This window comes from Oncorhynchus tshawytscha, linkage group LG20 (assembly GCF_018296145.1).
Source record: "Oncorhynchus tshawytscha isolate Ot180627B linkage group LG20, Otsh_v2.0, whole genome shotgun sequence".
NCBI lineage: Eukaryota > Metazoa > Chordata > Actinopteri > Salmoniformes > Salmonidae > Oncorhynchus > Oncorhynchus tshawytscha.
Window position 1 is genome coordinate 27,244,294 of NC_056448.1, and position 18,041 is coordinate 27,262,334.

General features: G+C 43.1%; 1 protein-coding gene across 6 annotated transcripts in view; it reads left to right on the forward strand.

Annotated features, from left to right (window-relative positions):
• The window catches only part of mast4 (microtubule associated serine/threonine kinase family member 4), a 175,303-nt gene that overhangs the window by 137,286 nt on the left and 19,976 nt on the right, over positions 1 to 18,041 (forward strand). For 5 of the 6 annotated variants that reach the window (XM_024382102.2, XM_024382103.2, XM_024382107.2 and 2 more), the window contains 14 exons: positions 394 to 551; positions 5,570 to 5,645; positions 5,869 to 6,078; positions 6,559 to 6,660; positions 7,126 to 7,258; positions 12,150 to 12,211; positions 12,298 to 12,389; positions 13,242 to 13,450; positions 13,693 to 13,831; positions 14,225 to 14,357; positions 14,618 to 14,783; positions 16,327 to 16,428; positions 17,459 to 17,581; positions 17,690 to 17,805. In XM_024382102.2, coding sequence (XP_024237870.1) covers positions 394 to 551; positions 5,570 to 5,645; positions 5,869 to 6,078; positions 6,559 to 6,660; positions 7,126 to 7,258; positions 12,150 to 12,211; positions 12,298 to 12,389; positions 13,242 to 13,450; positions 13,693 to 13,831; positions 14,225 to 14,357; positions 14,618 to 14,783; positions 16,327 to 16,428; positions 17,459 to 17,581; positions 17,690 to 17,805 — 1,821 coding nt within the window. The remainder of the gene's footprint in view (positions 1 to 393; positions 552 to 5,569; positions 5,646 to 5,868; positions 6,079 to 6,558; positions 6,661 to 7,125; positions 7,259 to 12,149; positions 12,212 to 12,297; positions 12,390 to 13,241; positions 13,451 to 13,692; positions 13,832 to 14,224; positions 14,358 to 14,617; positions 14,784 to 16,326; positions 16,429 to 17,458; positions 17,582 to 17,689; positions 17,806 to 18,041) is intronic. The other variant, XM_024382105.2, reaches the window with a different exon arrangement.

Below are 18,041 nucleotides of genomic sequence, written 5' to 3' on the forward strand. Positions count from 1 at the left end.
GGGGAACTACCATAGAGCGGGATTAACACCAGCAACTGTGTTGTTTGTCCAGGCTATGTTTACAGTTTAGTTTAAATTGAATCCCTATTTGGATTGGATTTGAGAACAATGTAATGAGGAGAAATGGGAATGTTCACAGTAATTTGTTAGCTTTCATCTACTATACCGTCGCAACCATTTTGGCACCCATAAGTTTGTCCTTCATTTTCAAGACACTGTAAAAGGGCATCAGTACCGTAATGAACATTTACCCAATCAAAGGAACACAGTCAGAACAAACATGCTACTCTCCTGGTATCTGTTATTCTCTCGTGCAAAAACATGAATCAAAGCATTAGCCTCTCCTTTTTATCTTTTCTTTTCTCGTTCAATGTATATTCATTTCATTTCCAGTCGTCCTGTTCATCACAGGAGAAGCTGCACCAGCTACCCTTCCAGCCCACCCCGGATGAGCTGCACTTTCTCTCCAAGCACTTCTGCACCGAGAGCATCGCCGGGGACGACCGACGGAGGGGGACAGCGCCAATGCGACCCCGCTCGCGCAGTCTCAGGTATGTACGGAGGCCCGGCAAGGTCATACACCTTTAAGGATGCTGGGAATAACAGTTGCTGAAAATGACAGTCCTTTTTATTTAGTTTTATTAAATATATATAAATATATTTTTTATATATATTTAAAATGGATTTAAGAAATCTACACACAATACCGCATAAACAGGTTTTTTGAAATGTTTGAACATTTATTTAAAAAAACAGATACATAATACATAAATAATTATTCAGACCCTTTGCTATGAGACTCAAAATAGAGCTCAGGTGCATCCTGTTTCCATTGATCATCCTTGATGTTTCTGCAACTTTATTGGAGTCCACCTGTGGTCAATTCAATAGACACATCATTCTTAATTGGAATAAGTTTAGAACACCCAAGACTCTTCCTAGAGCTGGCCACCCAGCCAAACTGAGCAATTGGGGGAGAAGGGCCTTGGTCAGGGAGGTGACCAAGAAGCCGATGGTCACTCTGACAGAGCTCCAGAGTTCCTCTGTGGAGATGGGAGAACCTTCCAGAAGGACAACCATCCCTGCAGCACTCCAGCAATCAGTCCTTTATGGTAGAGTGGCCAGACTGAAGCCACTCATCAGTAAATTGCACATGACAGTCCGCTTGGACGAACTGAAAGCATGTATATCCTACCAATGGGACATTAAAAACTCTTATGTTTCACCGAGTCGTAGCTGAATGATGACATTAAGAACATACAACTGGCGGGTTATACACTATCAGCCAGACAGAACAGCAGCCTCTGGTAAGACACTGGCGGAGGCAATATGCATTTATGTAAACAGCTGGTGCACGATATCTAAGGAAGTCTCAAAGTTTTTCTCGCCTGAGGTAGAGTATCTCATGGTATGCTGTAGACCACACTATCTACCTAGAGAGTTTTCATCTGTATTTTTTGTAGCTGTCTACATTCCACCGCAGAGCGAAGTTGGCACTGAAACCGCACTCAATGAGCTGTGCAGGGCTTGCAAACTATTACAGACTACAAAAGGAAGCCCTACCAAGAGCTGCCCAGTGTCACAAGCCTACCAGATGAGCTAAATAACTTCTATGCTCGCTTCGAGGCAAGTAACACTGAAACATGCATGAGAGCACTAGCTCGTCGGGTTGACTGTGTGATCACGCTCTCCACAGCCGATGCGAGTAAGACCTTTAAGCAGTTCAACATTCACAAGGTTGCAGGGCCAGACGGATTACCGGGATGTGTATGCAGAGCATGCACTGACCAACTGGCAAGTGTCTTCACTGACAGTTTCAACCTCTCCCTGTCTGAGTCTGTAATACCAACATGTTTCAAGCAGACCACCATAGTGTTCTTGGGCACAGAGACTAAGGTAACCTGCCTAAATACTACTGACCCATAGCTCTCACGTCTGTAGCCAAGAAATGCTATGAAAAGCTGGTCATGGCTTACATCAACACCATTATCCCAGAAACCCTAGACCCACTCCAATTTGCATACCTAACCAACAGATCCACAGATGATGCAATACCTATTGCACTCCACAATGCCCTTTCCCACCTGGACAAAAGGAAAACCTATGTGAGAATGCTATTCATTGACTAAAGCTCAGTGTTCAACAGCATAGTGTCCTCAAAGCTCATCACTAAGCTAAGGACCCTGGGACAAAACACCTCCCTCTGCAACTGGATCCTAGACTTACTGACGTGCTGCCACCAGGTGGTAAGGGTAGGTAACAACACATCTGCCACGCTGATGCTCAACATGGGGGCCCCTCAGGAATGTGTGCTCAGTCCCCTCCTGTACTCCCTGTTCACTCATGACTGCGCTGCCAGGCACGACTCCAACACCAAGTTTGCTGATGACACAACAGTGGTAGGCCTGATCACCAACAGTGATGAGGAAGCCTATAGGGAGGAGGTCAGAGACCTGACCGTGTGGTGCAAGGACAACAACCTCTCCCTGAATGTGATCAAGACAAAGGAGATTATTGTGGACTACAGGAAAAGGATCCTCAAAAGGTTTAACAGCACCATCGAGAGCATCCTGACGGGTTGCATCACTGCCCGGTATGGCAACTGCTCAGTCTCCGACCGCAAGGCACTGCAGGGGGTAGTGTGTACGGCCCAGTACATCACCAGGGCCAAGCTATACCTCTATACCAGGCGGTGTCAGGAAGGCCCTAAAAATTGTCACTCCAGCCACCCTAGTCATGGACTGTTCTCTCTGCTACCTCACGGCAAGCAGTACCGGAGCGCCAAATCTAAGTCCAAGAGGCTTCTGAACAGCTTCTTCCCCCAAGCCATAAGACTCCTGAACAGCTAATCAAATGGCTACCCAGACTATTTGCACCCCCACCACGCTGCTGCTTCTCTCTGTTATTATCTATGCATAGCCACTTTAATAACCCAACCTGCATGTACATATTTCCTCAATTACCTCGTCACCGGTGCCCCCGCTCATTGACTCTGAACCTGTATATAGCCCTGCTATTATTTACTGCTGCTCTTGAATTATTTGTTTTTCTTATCTCTGAGTTTTAAGAAAATGCCCCAAAAAAAGTGTGTTAAGGGCTTGTAAGTAAGCATTTCACTATAAGGTCTACTACACCTGTTGTATTCGGCACATTTGACCAATAACATTTGTTTTGATTTGGTGTTTGCCAAAAGACCATGAGAAACAAGATCTTGTCTGATATTGAACTCCTTGGCCTGAATGCCAAGCATCATGTCTGGAGGAAACCTGGCACCATCCCTACGGTGGAGCATGGTGGTGGCAGCATGCTGTGTTGATGTTTTTCAGCAGCAGGGACTGGGAGACTAGTCAGGATTGAGGGAAACATTAACAGAGAAAAGTACAAGAATCCTTCATGAAAACCTGCTCCAGAGCATTCAGGACCTCAAACTGGGGTGATTGTTCACCTTCCAAAAGGACAGTGACCCTAAGCACACAGCCAAGGCAACGCTGGAGTGGCTTTGGGGCAAGTACAGTGCCTTGCGAAAGTATTCGGCCCCCTTGAACTTTGCGACCTTTTGCCACATTTCAGGCTTCAAACATAAAGATATAAAACTGTATTTTTTTGTGAAGAATCAACAACAAGTGGGACACAATCATGAAGTGGAACGACATTTATTGGATATTTCAAACTTTTTTAACAAATCAAAAACTGAAAAATTGGGCGTGCAAAATTATTCAGCCCCTTTACTTTCAGTGCAGCAAACTCTCTCCAGAAGTTCAGTGAGGATCTCTGAATGATCCAATGTTGACCTAAATGACTAATGATGATAAATACAATCCACCTGTGTGTAATCAAGTCTCCGTATAAATGCACCTGCACTGTGATAGTCTCAGAGGTCCGTTAAAAGCGCAGAGAGCATCATGAAAAACAAGGAACACACCAGGCAGGTCCGCGATACTGTTGTGAAGAAGTTTAAAGCCGGATTTGGATACAAAAAGATTTCCCAAGCTTTAAACATCCCAAGGAGCACTGTGCAAGTGATAATATTGAAATGGAAGAAGTATCAGACCACTGCAAATCTACCAAGACCTGGCCGTCCCTCTAAACTTTCAGCTCATACAAGGAGAAGACTGATCAGAGATGCAGCCAAGAGGCCCATGATCACTCTGGATGAACTGCAGAGATCTACAGCTGAGGTGGGAGACTATGTCCATAGGACAACAATCAGTCGTATGTTGCACAAATCTGGCCTTTATGGAAGAGTGGCAAGAAGAAAGCCATTTCTTAAAGATATCCATAAAAAGTGTTGTTTAAAGTTTGCCACAAGCCACCTGGGAGACACACCAAACATGTGGAAGAAGGTGCTCTGGTCAGATGAAACCAAAATGTAACTTTTTGGCAACAATGCAAAACGTTATGTTTGGCGTAAAAGCAACACAGCTCATCACCCTGAACACACCATCCCCACTGTCAAACATGGTGGTGGCAGCATCATGGTTTGGGCCTGCTTTTCTTCAGCAGGGACAGGGAAGATGGTTAAAATTGATGGGAAGATGGATGGAGCCAAATACAGGACCATTCTGGAAGAAAACCTGATGGAGTCTGCAAAAGACCTGAGACTGGGACAGAGATTTGTCTTCCAACAAGACAATGAGCCAAAACATAAAGCAAAATCTACAATGGAATGGTTCAAAAATAAACATATCCAGGTGTTAGAATGGCCAAGTCAAAGTCCAGACCTGAATCCAATCGAGAATCTGTGGAAAGAACTGAAAACTGCTGTTCACAAATGCTCTCCATCCAACCTCACTGAGCTCGAGCTGTTTTGCAAGGAGGAATGGGAAAAAATGTGTCTCTCGATGTGCAAAACTGATAGAGACATACCCCAAGCGACTTACAGCTGTAATTGCAGCAAAAGGTGGCGCTACAAAGTATTAACTTAAGGGGGCTGAATAATTTTGCACGCCCAATTTTTCAGTTTTTGATTTGTTAAAAAGTTCGAAATATCCAATAAATGTCGTTCCACTTCATGATTGTGTCCCACTTGTTGTTGATTCTTCACAAAAAAATACAGTTTATATCTTTGTTTGAAGCCTGAAATGTGGCAAAAGGTCGCAAAGTTCAAGGGGGCCGAATACTTTCGCAAGGCACTGTATCTGAATGTCCTTGAGTGGCCCAGCCAGAGCCTGGACTTAACCTCGATTTGAACATCTCTGGAGAGAACAGAAAATAGCTGTGCAGCAATGCTCCCCATCCAGCCTGACAGAGCTTGAGGTGCTTCAACAAAGTACTGAGTAAAGGGTTTGAATACTTATGTCAATGTGATATTTCAGTTTTACATTTTTTGTAACTGTGCAAACATTTCTAAAAGCCTGTTTTTGCTTTGTCAATATGGGGTACTGTGTGTAGATTGATGAAAAAAAATCAATTTAATCCATTTTAGAGTAAGGATGTAAAGCAACAAAATGTCAAGGGGTCTGAATACTTTCCGAATGCACAGTATATCAATGCATTTTTCTGCTGTAAGATATAGTATGTGTTGTAATATAAGTACTGCTCTTTCCTTTATATTCTTATTTGTTTGCAGCCCTGGAAGATCCCCATCCTGTTGTGATCATGAGATTATTATGATGAACCATGTCTACAAGGAACGCTTTCCTAAGGTGAGGGGCCTTGTCGCCTGTCATTTGGTATCAAAACAAAATACCAATGTCTTACATAAGGTTTATTACACAGTGACAAAATAGTTGCTCTTTTTTAGCCACTTCTAAACTTTTTACCCCCTCTGACCACTTTTGCCACCACTTTCTACCACCTTTAAACCTTTTTACCCTCTTTCTCTCATGTCCTCTCCTTCTAACCTTTTCCACCCCTCCATGTCTCAAGGCCACGGCCCAGATGGAGGAGAGGATCCAGGAGATCATCCGGACCAGCTCCCCGGAGAGCGTGCTGCCGCTGGCAGACGGTGTGCTGGGGTTTGCCCACCATCAGATCATTGAGCTGGTCCGCGACTGCCTGGAGAAGAGCCGCCTAGGCCACGTCACCTCGCGCTACTTCTGTGAGCTCACCGACAAGCTGGAGAAGCTATTCCAGGAGGTGGGTGACACTATTGGTGCAGCTCAGTAATGTTAAGTGGTTACCTTTCCTTGTGTCGTCTACTCCCATATTAATAATCTGGCATAATGAAGGAAAGTAGATGAGGAAAGAAAGCAATAAAGAATAGTGTGGTGCCACCTGCCCCACTTTAAAATACATGAACCTTTTACCATGGTAATAAGCACAGTGTAATTACAATATCGGTACACATTACTGCATAGGATTTTGATACAATCAAGCAGATTCTTTCACCAAAATGATTTGATTTACAGTGCTCTCTTACCTCTATGGTATTCAAAGTAATTTTTTAAGCACTATTACAAATATAGATATTCTGTATTGCTTGTGTCCTCTCCCCTCATGCAGGCTTACTATGATAATCCCTCCCTCTTACTTAATGGTACTTCCAGTCCCGAGCACTGATCAGCTCACAGGTCTGTATAAAATGTTGAGCGAGTGTGTTCTGTTGTGTGTGTATAGTCCACGTCCCGGTCGGAGAGCCAGGAGGTGAACTTCATCAAAGAGCTGGTAAAGAAGATCCTCATAGTCATCGCCAGGCCAGCGCGCCTCCTGGAATGCCTGGTATGTCTCGCCTGATTGTCACTAGTTAGCTACCAAGCACATGGCAATGACTTATCACTCACACATATTACACTAATTATACTAGGGCCAGGAGTTTTTCCTGACCATGTGGTGTGACTAGTCAAATCTCTGGGCATTAATACTAAATATGATTTATTTCTGTCCCACGGCTAATCAGAACTACACAAATGACCATGTAGCTCTATCTAAACTAGGTTTCAATTTTGTGAGTTATTTGACAGACCTCTCATCCATGTCTCTGTTGTATAAAGAGGAGGCTTGCGACCTGGTGACGAGCCATACAGATTCAATGCATCCTCCTCGCGCTCCTGCTATTGATTGATTGTTACATTATCAACCCAGAGAAAAGCCAACAGCACTCAGACAATGCCTATTGAAACTTAAAACTAAGAGTTACAGAAGTGTTATAGTGAAACCTGTGTCCCTGTGTTGTCCTCTCCTCAGGAGTTTGATCCAGAGGAGTTCTACCATCTGTTGGAGGCTGCCGAGGGTCACGCCAAAGAGGGCCAGGGCATCAAGACTGACATCCCCCGCTACATCATCAGCCAGTTGGGGCTCACACGGGACCCCCTGGAAGGTATGCCAGGTTTGACCTTGTAGGAGTTGGGCAGGTAGACAGTGCCTAAACCAACATGAGTGGAGGTGCAGCCAAACATCACACTTTCAGATTGAAAAGAGTGCTTTCTGCTGAAAGCTGCAAGGGGCTGTGAACTCATTCCAGTGGTGGCCTGCTAAGTAATGTAGAAAATAACTTATTTCGTGATGTAAAACCTAAGATGTGCTAGCCTTGATATTCATGTTCTACAGATAACACTGGCTATGTTCCAATTTTTCACCCGTATCCCAAAGTGTACACACCCCCTCATTGATTTAAAAGGAATGGACTGGTGTGAGGAATATGGTGGAAACTCCCTCAAGCCACGCTTGCATCAATCCAATATTTTTAACAAGATGTCATGGAAATCCTGGACTTTTAAAATTGTGTTTTCCAGGCGGGGAAAAGTTTAAGAAAATGATCAAATCTAAAATGTTTTGGATAAGTCATGGAAATATATCAAATAGTTAATCTTGATGTACATTTTTTAGGCACAGTTAAAAATATATATTTTTTAAATATCAACATATGAGCCAGGATCGGAATGCACTTTAGTGCGTCCGTGATTGCGCACATCACCTGCATGTGTGCGAGAGGAGCGGGCCGTTGCTCAAGGAGAGAGAGACAGCCGGACATTGCAGCGGCAGGCAGGTAGGCCTATAAAATATGATAGAGAACAGACTAATAGCTAGGTAGCCAATTCAAAACATATATTGTACCCTGTAATTAACTGTTTAACTATTATTAACATGATTGTTTTCATATATCCCTAAAACTTTCCACCAACACTCGTGAATAAGGTCATACAAAATTGATTTACTTTCTTGAACAATTCATTTAACCAATTATTTTTGACTGAAAAAATTATTTATTTCACCATTGTATTAGTTGGGATTCCATTCAATCTCGATGAATCCAAATAAGTTTATCGCAAACAGTTATTTTTTTTATGTAACCTTTCTTTTGGATTATGTGGCTTCAAAACTGGTTTTGTAGATACTTCCATTTTATTTGGGTATCCAATGTATGGGACATTGCAACGAGCCTGACGTGAATGATATACTGCTTTCCCGCGAACAGGCCCAGATCCCAATCATTTGCATGAAGAGAAGGCGACGAAAAAGGGGCCAGAGGGCAGGCTGCCTTCTGGGAGTTCGTAGGCGATCGAAGAAACTCCTACTTCCATCCATTCTGCGAGCAAACATGCAATCTTTGGAAAATAAAATCGATGACCTAGGCGGAAGATTAAACTACCGAGGGGACATTCAAAACTGTAATATCTTATGCTTCACGGAGTCATCGTGGCTGAACGACGACATTATCAACACACAGCTGGCTGGTTATACGCTGTATCGGCAGGACAGAACAGTGACGTCTGGTAAGACAAGGGGCGATGGACTATGTATCAGCTGGTTCACGATATCTAAGGAAGTCTCTGATGCTGGCACTAAGACCACACTGAAGGAGCTGTATTCCGCCATAAGCAAACAGGAAAACGCTCACCCAGAGGCGGCTCTCCTAGTAGCCGGGGACTTTAACGCAGGGAAACTTAAATCTGTTTTACCAAATTTCTATCAGCGTGTTAAATATGCAACCAGAGGGAAAAAAGCTCTGGACCACCTTTACTCTACATACAGACGCGTACAAAGCTCTCCCTCGCCCTCCATTTCGCAAATCTGACCATAATTCTAACCTCCTGATTCCTGCTGGCAAGCAAAAATTAAAGCAGGAAGCACCGTGATTCAATCAATAAAAAAGTGGTTAGCTGAAGGAGCTTCTACCGCCAAGCCATAAGACTCCAGAACATCTAATCAAATGGCTACCCAGACTATTTGCATTGCCCCCCCTTTTACACCGCTGCTACTCTGTTGTTATCATCTATGCATAGTCACTTTAACTCTACCGACGTATACATATTACCTCAACCTACCGGTGCCCCTGCACATTGACTCTGTACCAGTACCCCCGTGTATAGTCTCGCTGTTATTTTACTGCTGCTCTTTAATTACTTGTTACTTTTATTTTTTACTCATGTTTTTTTAAACTGCGATGTCGGTTAGGGGCTCGTAAGTTGTATTCGGCGCATGTGACTAATAACATTTTAATTGATTTTGATTTGAAATGTGGTTTGTTAGAGAGGACTGGAATAAAAGCCTCCACATGAGCTCTCCTGGAGGATGGTTGACCACCCTTGATTACATAACATTACAACCAAATATATTTTATGCCTTTTGAAATAATTAGCTCATTCAACATATCAAAGATTTTTTTAAAATATATATTTAAAAAAATAGCTGAAAACAGGACAGGGCCATGAATTGGAGATTGTAAACATGAGTGAAAAATGCCCTTTAAGTAAAATCCAAATCACATATCCCATTCAAATCCTAAATAACAGCTGAAAATGATAAGGATTCCATCATAACCGTCCTCACTGATACCAGAGAGGATGCTCTCACCCGTAGGCTCCGTTGCTGAGGAGTTTGTTCATCTCAAAGTCCATCTCGCAGGGCTTTCGTCGGGATCGCAAGGCCGCCTTCAGACTGATCGAGTGTGTAATCATTAGTCCAACAGTTGCAAACAAGAGTTTCTGTTGGGTAGATTCAGGTGTGTTTATCCCCGTTTCGTTCCGTTTGCTTCTGTTTAAGAAATGTTTTTAAACAGAATTGGCGGTCTGAGTACACCCCTGATCACACGCAAACAGTTCCCTTTCAGAGCCACATACAAACAGCTCGGTGGAGTCCTTCTTGCATCTACGTGCTCTCCTCCTCTCACCTTTTGCCTTCGCTTGTGGACTTCAATGCACGACACATCAGCTGTCTGTGACCATGCGAAAAACCTTTCAAAGCCAAACCTTCATATCATAACTGCTACACATAGCCTATATCATTGTCACCATATTAGTTAACGTCAAGTCAACATAGCTACTAGAACGTGTTTGTAAACCTGCTAAAATCATGCAGTACAGTCAGTAAGCAGTTTAGCAGTTACACCAGCGGGCTCCGTTGACAATCAAATTAATAAAACCAAAAGATTACCTTGACTTGGAAGAGTTCCTTGTGTTGGATAGTCATAGCCAGCTAGCTAACATAGCATTTATCTGTTTGAGTAGGCTAAACTAGCTAGCTGCATTTGCTAGCTAAGTAAGTGAAAGTAAAAAAATATATATTATATTGAAATATAGCTAGCCCTTTCTTGCTCCTCCATTTAAGAAATTATTTTGTTCACAGATTGTTTCTCTTTGAGTCAACTACTCACCACATTTTATGCACTGCAGTGTTAGCTAGATGTAGCTGATGCTTTCAATACTAGATTAAATCTCTGACCCTTTGATTGGGTGGACAACATGTCAGGTCATGCTTCAAGAGCTCTGATAGGTTGGAGGATGACCATTGGAAGTTGCCATAATTACTGTGTAAGTCTATGGAAGGTGGTGAGAACCATGAGCCTCCCAGGTTTTGTATTGAAGTCAATGTACCCAGAGTAGAGTGGAAGCTTGCTGTCCTCCGCTTACACCATGGTGCTACCCTACAGAGTGCTATTGAGGCTACTGTCGACCTTCATTGCAAAACAGTGTTTGTTAATCAATTATTCAGTGAGGTGAATAGATTGTATTGTATTGTATCTCATCCAATCACTTCTCACACTTTGTTCTCGAAACACCTGTCAACACTACATTGATGACCTGATTAGAATATAAGCATAAGATTTCTGATCGTGAATCTACTCTGTTTCATCAGAACACTACAGCCTAAATTGATTTCTTGATCTCGTTTCAATGGAGGAGAGGAATCATCGGCAAATCATTTATTACATTTTAATTAACGTTAACGTCCTCGTGAAACTCCCTCCGTAATGTACTGAGAGAAAATAATAACATAATTGAAATAAATCCTAATTATGTTTTCGATATTGGTCTTTAACGTTTTCAAAGCATTGCTGGAGCAGATTATTTTTAGATAAGATGAATGACTTGTATTACTACTACAGAAGAACTAGTACTAGAAGTACCAGCTACCCAATGACCAAAATATTGTCAGCATTACAGCTAACTTTTCTAGCAAGGCTAATATAACTAGCAAGGCTAATATAACTAGCAAGGCTAATATAACTAGCAAGGCTAATATAACAAGAATAGAGAAGTTCTAAGATGGTGGCGTAGAGTCCTGTACTGAACTGACTGCCATCCTACTGTGCCTCTCCTCTCTCCACTCAAACCCCAGCGTTCATTCTGACTAATTAGGAACAAATGGTCTCCCTATAGAGCTGAAACAGATCGACACAGACTAGCTCACTAACCTCCATCCTCATTGGCCAATGTCTCTTGACTCATTTCCCCTGGGCCTATTGTGTGTTTTTCTTGCCCAGTAGCCTGGAGCACTGGAAGCAGCCTCCTAGGCAGGGACAGATGCTAAGTTACGTTAGAAATGTGTTTAGGGTCACTGTTGGGATGACCGAACAACCCACTCCTGATTCGCTAGCTCCTGCTGTTCATACAGTGCTGATGGGAGGGGATGCACACACACATGCATGTGCATACCCGAATGTACACGCAAGAGACACGCACACACAGGAGTGTTCTGGAGTTCTTAATGGATGTCCGACATGTGTTTGTGTTGCTGCCTCTTCTGGTTTCCATGTAATTTCCCCTCCTGTAGGATTTCTCAGACTCCGCTCAACAGACTGTTTCTTAACTGCCAAATAAAGAGTGTGTTAATATACAGTACTCTCTATAGGCTTTGACTAAATGTTGGAGTATATAGAAGACATCTGGATTCAAAGGGCACTGTTTTGTGTCTGAAGGTGAAAATGCTGAAATGGCGAAGTTGAATGAAATGCTGACATGTTGTTTCTCTCGGTCCTGCTCCTCTAGAAATTGCTCAGATGACCAGTTATGATAGTGGGATAGCTGAAACACCCGAGACAGATGACTCTGTGAGTATTCAGCATATTTTATTCAAGTTTTTAGTTGCAGGTTATTATTTCAGTAGAATAAAGTTTCTGTCCTCTTGTCCTCCCAGTCCCAGAGTCTGAACGCGGCCCTGCGATCCCGACGAAAGCCCTGCGAGATGGACTTTGAGATGAACAAACTCATCAGCAACGGAGCCTACGGGTGAGAGCAACCTCTCTGGTATCAGTGAGGACGGTTATGATGGAAGTCTGATCTGTTTCAGCTGTTATTTAGTGTTTGAATGGGGTATGTGATTTGGGTTTACACAAAGGACATTTTTCACTTATGTTTTCCATCTCCAATTCATGGCCCTGTCCATGATTTAAGTCTACCACGGGACTGACAATGTGTTCCCTCTCAACAGAGCTATGAATGTGTGATTTCAATCCATCTTAATAGAGTAACTGCCAAAATAAAGGAACAACTTGAGTAAATGAGGAATACAAAGTATATTGAAAGCAGGTGCTTCCACACAGGTGTGTTTCCTGAGTTAATTAATCAATTAATCTCCCATCATGCTTAGGGTCATGTATAAAAATGCCCATTTGGCCATCATTGTGGCTGCCATGACTTTGAAAGAGGAATGTTCAAAGGAACATAGGGAGTTTAAATGGTGTGTGTCAGATCTCAACCCAATTGAACACTTATGAGAGATTCTGAAGCTGTGCCTGAGACAGCTTTTTCCACCTCCATTAACGAAAAAACATATGATGGAATTTATTGTGGAAGTAAGGATCTCTATGGCGACACCAATTAAATTACGATTCTAATTCCTAATTATATGATTGTCGCATCCCTCCAATAGTTCCAGACACTTGTAGAATGCCAAGGCACATTGAAGCTGTTCTGCTGACTCGTGGCCTAACACCCTATTAAGACACTTTGTTGGTGTTTTCTTTATTTTGGCAGTTACCTGCATATGACTAACAATGTCATTCTCTGACCGAGCAATATATGCTTGATTTACCTCAGCCTGAACAGTGTGTCTGATGTATTGTCTTCTCTCTGTAACAGGGCTGTGTATCTGGTGCGCCACAAGGAGACCAAGCAGCGCTTTGCCATGAAGAAGATCAACAAACAGAACCTGATGCTGAGGAACCAGATCCAGCAGGCATTTGTGGAAAGAGACATCCTGACCTTCGCTGAGAACCCCTTCGTGGTCTCAATGTTCTGCTCCTTCGAAACACGACGACACCTCTGCATGGTCATGGAGTATGTGGAAGGTAGGCAGCCATGTTTTTTCTTACTTTTCTTTCTTACCAAAACTGTGGAAGACAGGAAGCTCACCAGGGGGATAAACTGCTCTAGAATTACTGGTTAATGTTGTTCAGCCCTATTATTTACCAAAACGATTACCAATTTTGGGTTGGGATTAATCATATGTTGAATGTACTTCATTGTAGTATACAGTATTTTAATGTCAGAATTAACTCTGTAAGACAATTCTGTGTCTGTATGCCATTAGGCGGTGACTGTGCCAACCTGTTAAAGAACATGGGCCCCCTGCCTGTGGACATGGCCAAGATGTACTTTGCTGAGACGGTGCTGGCTCTGGAGTACCTCCACAACTATGGCATCGTCCACAGGGACCTCAAACCAGACAAGTCAGTCTCTAATATCGCTATAGTATAGTCGGCTACTATCACTGGGAATGTAGATAGATATAGTCTAATCTCAGATCTGTTGGTGCTGTTAGTGCTGCTTACCCTGGTAAGACAACACATGTCATAGTCGTTGGTTAGACGTTTACGTTTTTAAAATAGTCAGTCACTTTGGTCATTGATGTCTATCAATCACATTTATTTTATGAAGCCCTTTATATATGAGCAATTGTCACAGTGCTTTACAGATACCCAGCCTAAAATCCCAAACAGCAAGCAAAGCAGATTGCAGAGGCACAGATGTCACTCATTTACTTATTGTATTCTGAGCCAGATTTGGAGATCTATCTTCATTGGTATCTATGTGATGCTTGTGTCTTTCTCCCCCACCCTCAGTCTGTTGGTGACCTCCATGGGCCACATCAAGCTGACAGACTTTGGGCTGTCCAAGGTGGGCCTGATGAACATGACCACTAACCTGTATGAGGGACACATAGAGAAGGACGCCCGAGAGTTCTCTGATAAACAGGTACAGTGTGTAGAGATGGATTGGCATTCTACCTACAGTATAGGCCAGTCTTTCTCACTCATTTATAGTTTCTCATAATTAAAACAAGCAAGCAGAGAGAACATGACCGTTACGGTATCCGGTTTGAACACTGTTTGACGTGCTCAGACTGAATACCTATAGCTTTCAGGTGATTGTTTTATCTAATATGGCAGTTTCAAGCCTCAACGCTTCACCAATACATACTACTAGTACCTGTTGCCTTCTGTCTGTGTGTGTAGGTGTGTGGGACCCCAGAGTACATCGCTCCAGAGGTGATCCTTAGACAGGGTTATGGGAAACCAGTGGACTGGTGGGCCATGGGCATCATACTCTATGAGTTCCTGGTGGGTTGCGTACCCTTCTTTGGAGACACACCAGAAGAACTGTTCGGACAGGTCATCAGTGGTCAGTCTCACTCTTCTCTCTTTTTGAGTTGACATTTAGGGCGAATCCTAAATTCCAATTATGTTGAAATTTCACTTAACATTGACATCAATGCATAACTAAGTAGGAGAAAAATCTGAAGGTCTTTATCCCCGGTGAATGGGAAAGATTGGCAATATCTAACTAAATAGTATGGAATTGGATGGTGCCAATCTTTCCCATTTATTTGGGATCAAGGCATGTTATGCACAAGACCAATTGTGTGGGATGTGGCTTACATTAAAACTAAAGGCATTTCTCAAGTTCAAATGTATGGTAACTTCCCTATGGCTGTTGTGTTCAAGCCTTTTGAAATATACAGCACATTATGCTGAATAAAGGAATAAGACATTAAAAAATGACAGCAGTGGAAGTTGTTACCGGGAACGTCAGAGAGCCCCTTCAATCTATCCTATGAAATTGAATGGCCATTGTTTTCTAGCCATTTTAAGTGTATAGCACAGACATGGTGTATTCGCCTACTTATTCTATGCAACGAATAAGAAAAAATAGTTTAAAATGTCAGCATGTGATGTTCTTTGTAAACTGATCCTTTACACATAAGCTTGATCTATCCTATGTTAATTAATGTGGTGCCATGACAGATTTGGTGTGCTCTCCATCATACTAGACCATAGAGACCCAGTGTTAATTAAAGGGCTCTGAACACACTGAGCTGAATGCCACGCTGCTCAGGCCTGAGGGCCACCATGCATATTCATGCCCCACTCCCAAATTTGATTAAAATGGGGGCCTCATGGCGTCAAAGAGACAACCGTGGCATGGCACAGACTCTATACTGGTTTGGTGTACACTGGTATTTCTCAACTGTTGCTAGCGGTCTACACTGGTCAAACACACATGAACAGACTCACACAGACACATACACACAAACATGCAGACACAATAATTTTTTTATCACATCATTTTTTTCAGACCTGGATAACACATTATTTTAGTACTGGAGAACAGACACTAATGAATTGAATTTCTCATCCTTGAGGTAGTGAAGGTTGTCAATAATAAACAATATGACCTTTGTCTAAGGAAGTGCACAATAGCATGCATTAATCAGATTATAATTGTGGGACTGTTAAAACTGTGGCTTACTGCTAACTCAGTATGTGTTGTCTATGGGATATTGCTAGCTGCTAGCTAACTCAGTATGTGTTGTCTCATGGATATTGCTAACTGCTAGCTAACTCAGTATGTGTTGTCTCATGGATATTGCTAACTGCTAGCTAACTCAGTATGTGTTGTCTCATGGATATTGCTAACTGCTAGCTAACTCAGTATGTGTTGTCTCATGGATATTGCTAACTGCTAGCTAACTCAGTATGTGTTGTCTCATGGATATTGCTAACTGCTAGCTAACTCAGTATGTGTTGTTTATCGGCTATTGCTAGCTGCTAGCTAACTCAGTATGTGTTGTCTCATGGATATTGCTAACTGCTAGTTAACGTAGGATATGTTGTTTCTGGGATATTACTAAGTGCTAACGGACTGAGTATGTGTTGTTTCTCAGATGAGATCAACTGGCCGGAGGGAGAGGACGCTCCCCCTGCTGACTCCCAGGAACTGATCACCCTCCTACTCAGACAGAACCCCCTGGAGAGGATGGGCACAGGTAGTCACAAGTTGTGCACAACACATGCCACACACAAATACCATTTTCACACTACCGAGCCAAGCCAAGCTGTACTGGGCTGGCCTGGTTTCACATTCGCCATAGTTGATGGAACCGTGCTGGGAAGGACCATGTGTAAAGAACCTACAGTTCTGGCACATTTATGTGGGTTACTTTTAGTTTGTTGAAACTCAGCACAGGACACAAAGGAACCTTTTTACTGTTAAGAGGTTTACAACCACTTATGACCTACCAGGGAGCATTCTCTCTCCTCAGATAAAATAGTCCAGGTACAGACAGTGGTATATTCCCATAACTGTCCATGTGGCTTCTCGTCACAGCGCATTATTTAAACATAAGGAGGGATAAATTGGGTCAACCAAAGAGGCGGAACAGTTTATCACATAACAATACTGCCTTGTAAATGGGCCCCCTCAGGAATGTCGACCTGGGCAAGGTCACGCATCATCAGCGTCTGCGGATCGTAAACATTGTCCCTGACCGGAGACCACGGGCCGCCCACTGTTTGACTACGTCCAAATGGCACCCTATTCCCTATATCGCCCATAGGGCTCTGGTCAAAGGTAGTGCAGCATAGGGAATAGTGGGCCATTTAGGATGTAGATTTTGTCTCCTGCGTAGCAGATTCAATCTAATCAGGTTACACAGGACTGCATTCATCAGAGCCAATCCCCTGGGTCGAGTCGAACCATTCAGCAGGCGGTCCTCCGTCTCTTCCTCAAAGGTCACCGGCAGGAAATTGCACTGCATAATTTATGGCCGGTGATACGACTTTTGGGTGCCAGCCAATGATAAAAGCGAGGAAGAAATGTTAGCGTCTGCACTTCTTCCTTTTGTGTTGGGGCAGTGCCACCGCTGTCCAATGTCAACCTTTATCTTGGATGGAGCGGAAGTGTGTTTGAGTGCGTTTGTAGTGCTTGCATTCACTAGTCTTTTGTGTGCAAGATATCTGTGTATCTCTGAGTGTCTCTGTGTTCTTAATGTGTGCTGCATGTCCTTCCATCCTTAGGTGGTGCATATGAGGTGAAGCACCACCAGTTCTTCCACACTCTGGACTGGGACAGTCTGCTGAGACAGAAGGCTGAGTTCATCCCTCAGCTGGAGTCAGAGGATGACACCAGCTACTTTGACAGTGAGTTGACTTCCTGCTCTCAACATGTACACTAACCTATATTATAGAATACAGCCACTTCAAAAGTGAAAGTTAGTAAAGATGGTAACTAATGTTTTATCCCTACAGCTCGATCGGATAGGTACCATCACTTGGAGACAGAGGAAGAAGAGGAGGATACCAATGATGAAGACTTCAACGTGGAGCTACGTCAGTTCTCGTCCTGCTCTCACAGATTCTCCAAGGTGGGTTGTCTTTCTCTTTGTACCTTTCTCTCTGTCTACCCCCCCACACACACACACACACACTCAACCCCCTCTCGTTCTCTATCCATCTCCCCCCACTCTACCCGCCCCTCCTCTCTGTCTCGATAAATTACAAAAGATTTGCTCAAGTCCTTAATGCTTACTCACTTCCATATTACTCCATATGATTGAAAAACAATGGTGGATCAATTAGGTAGTTACCCTCAACAGAAAAT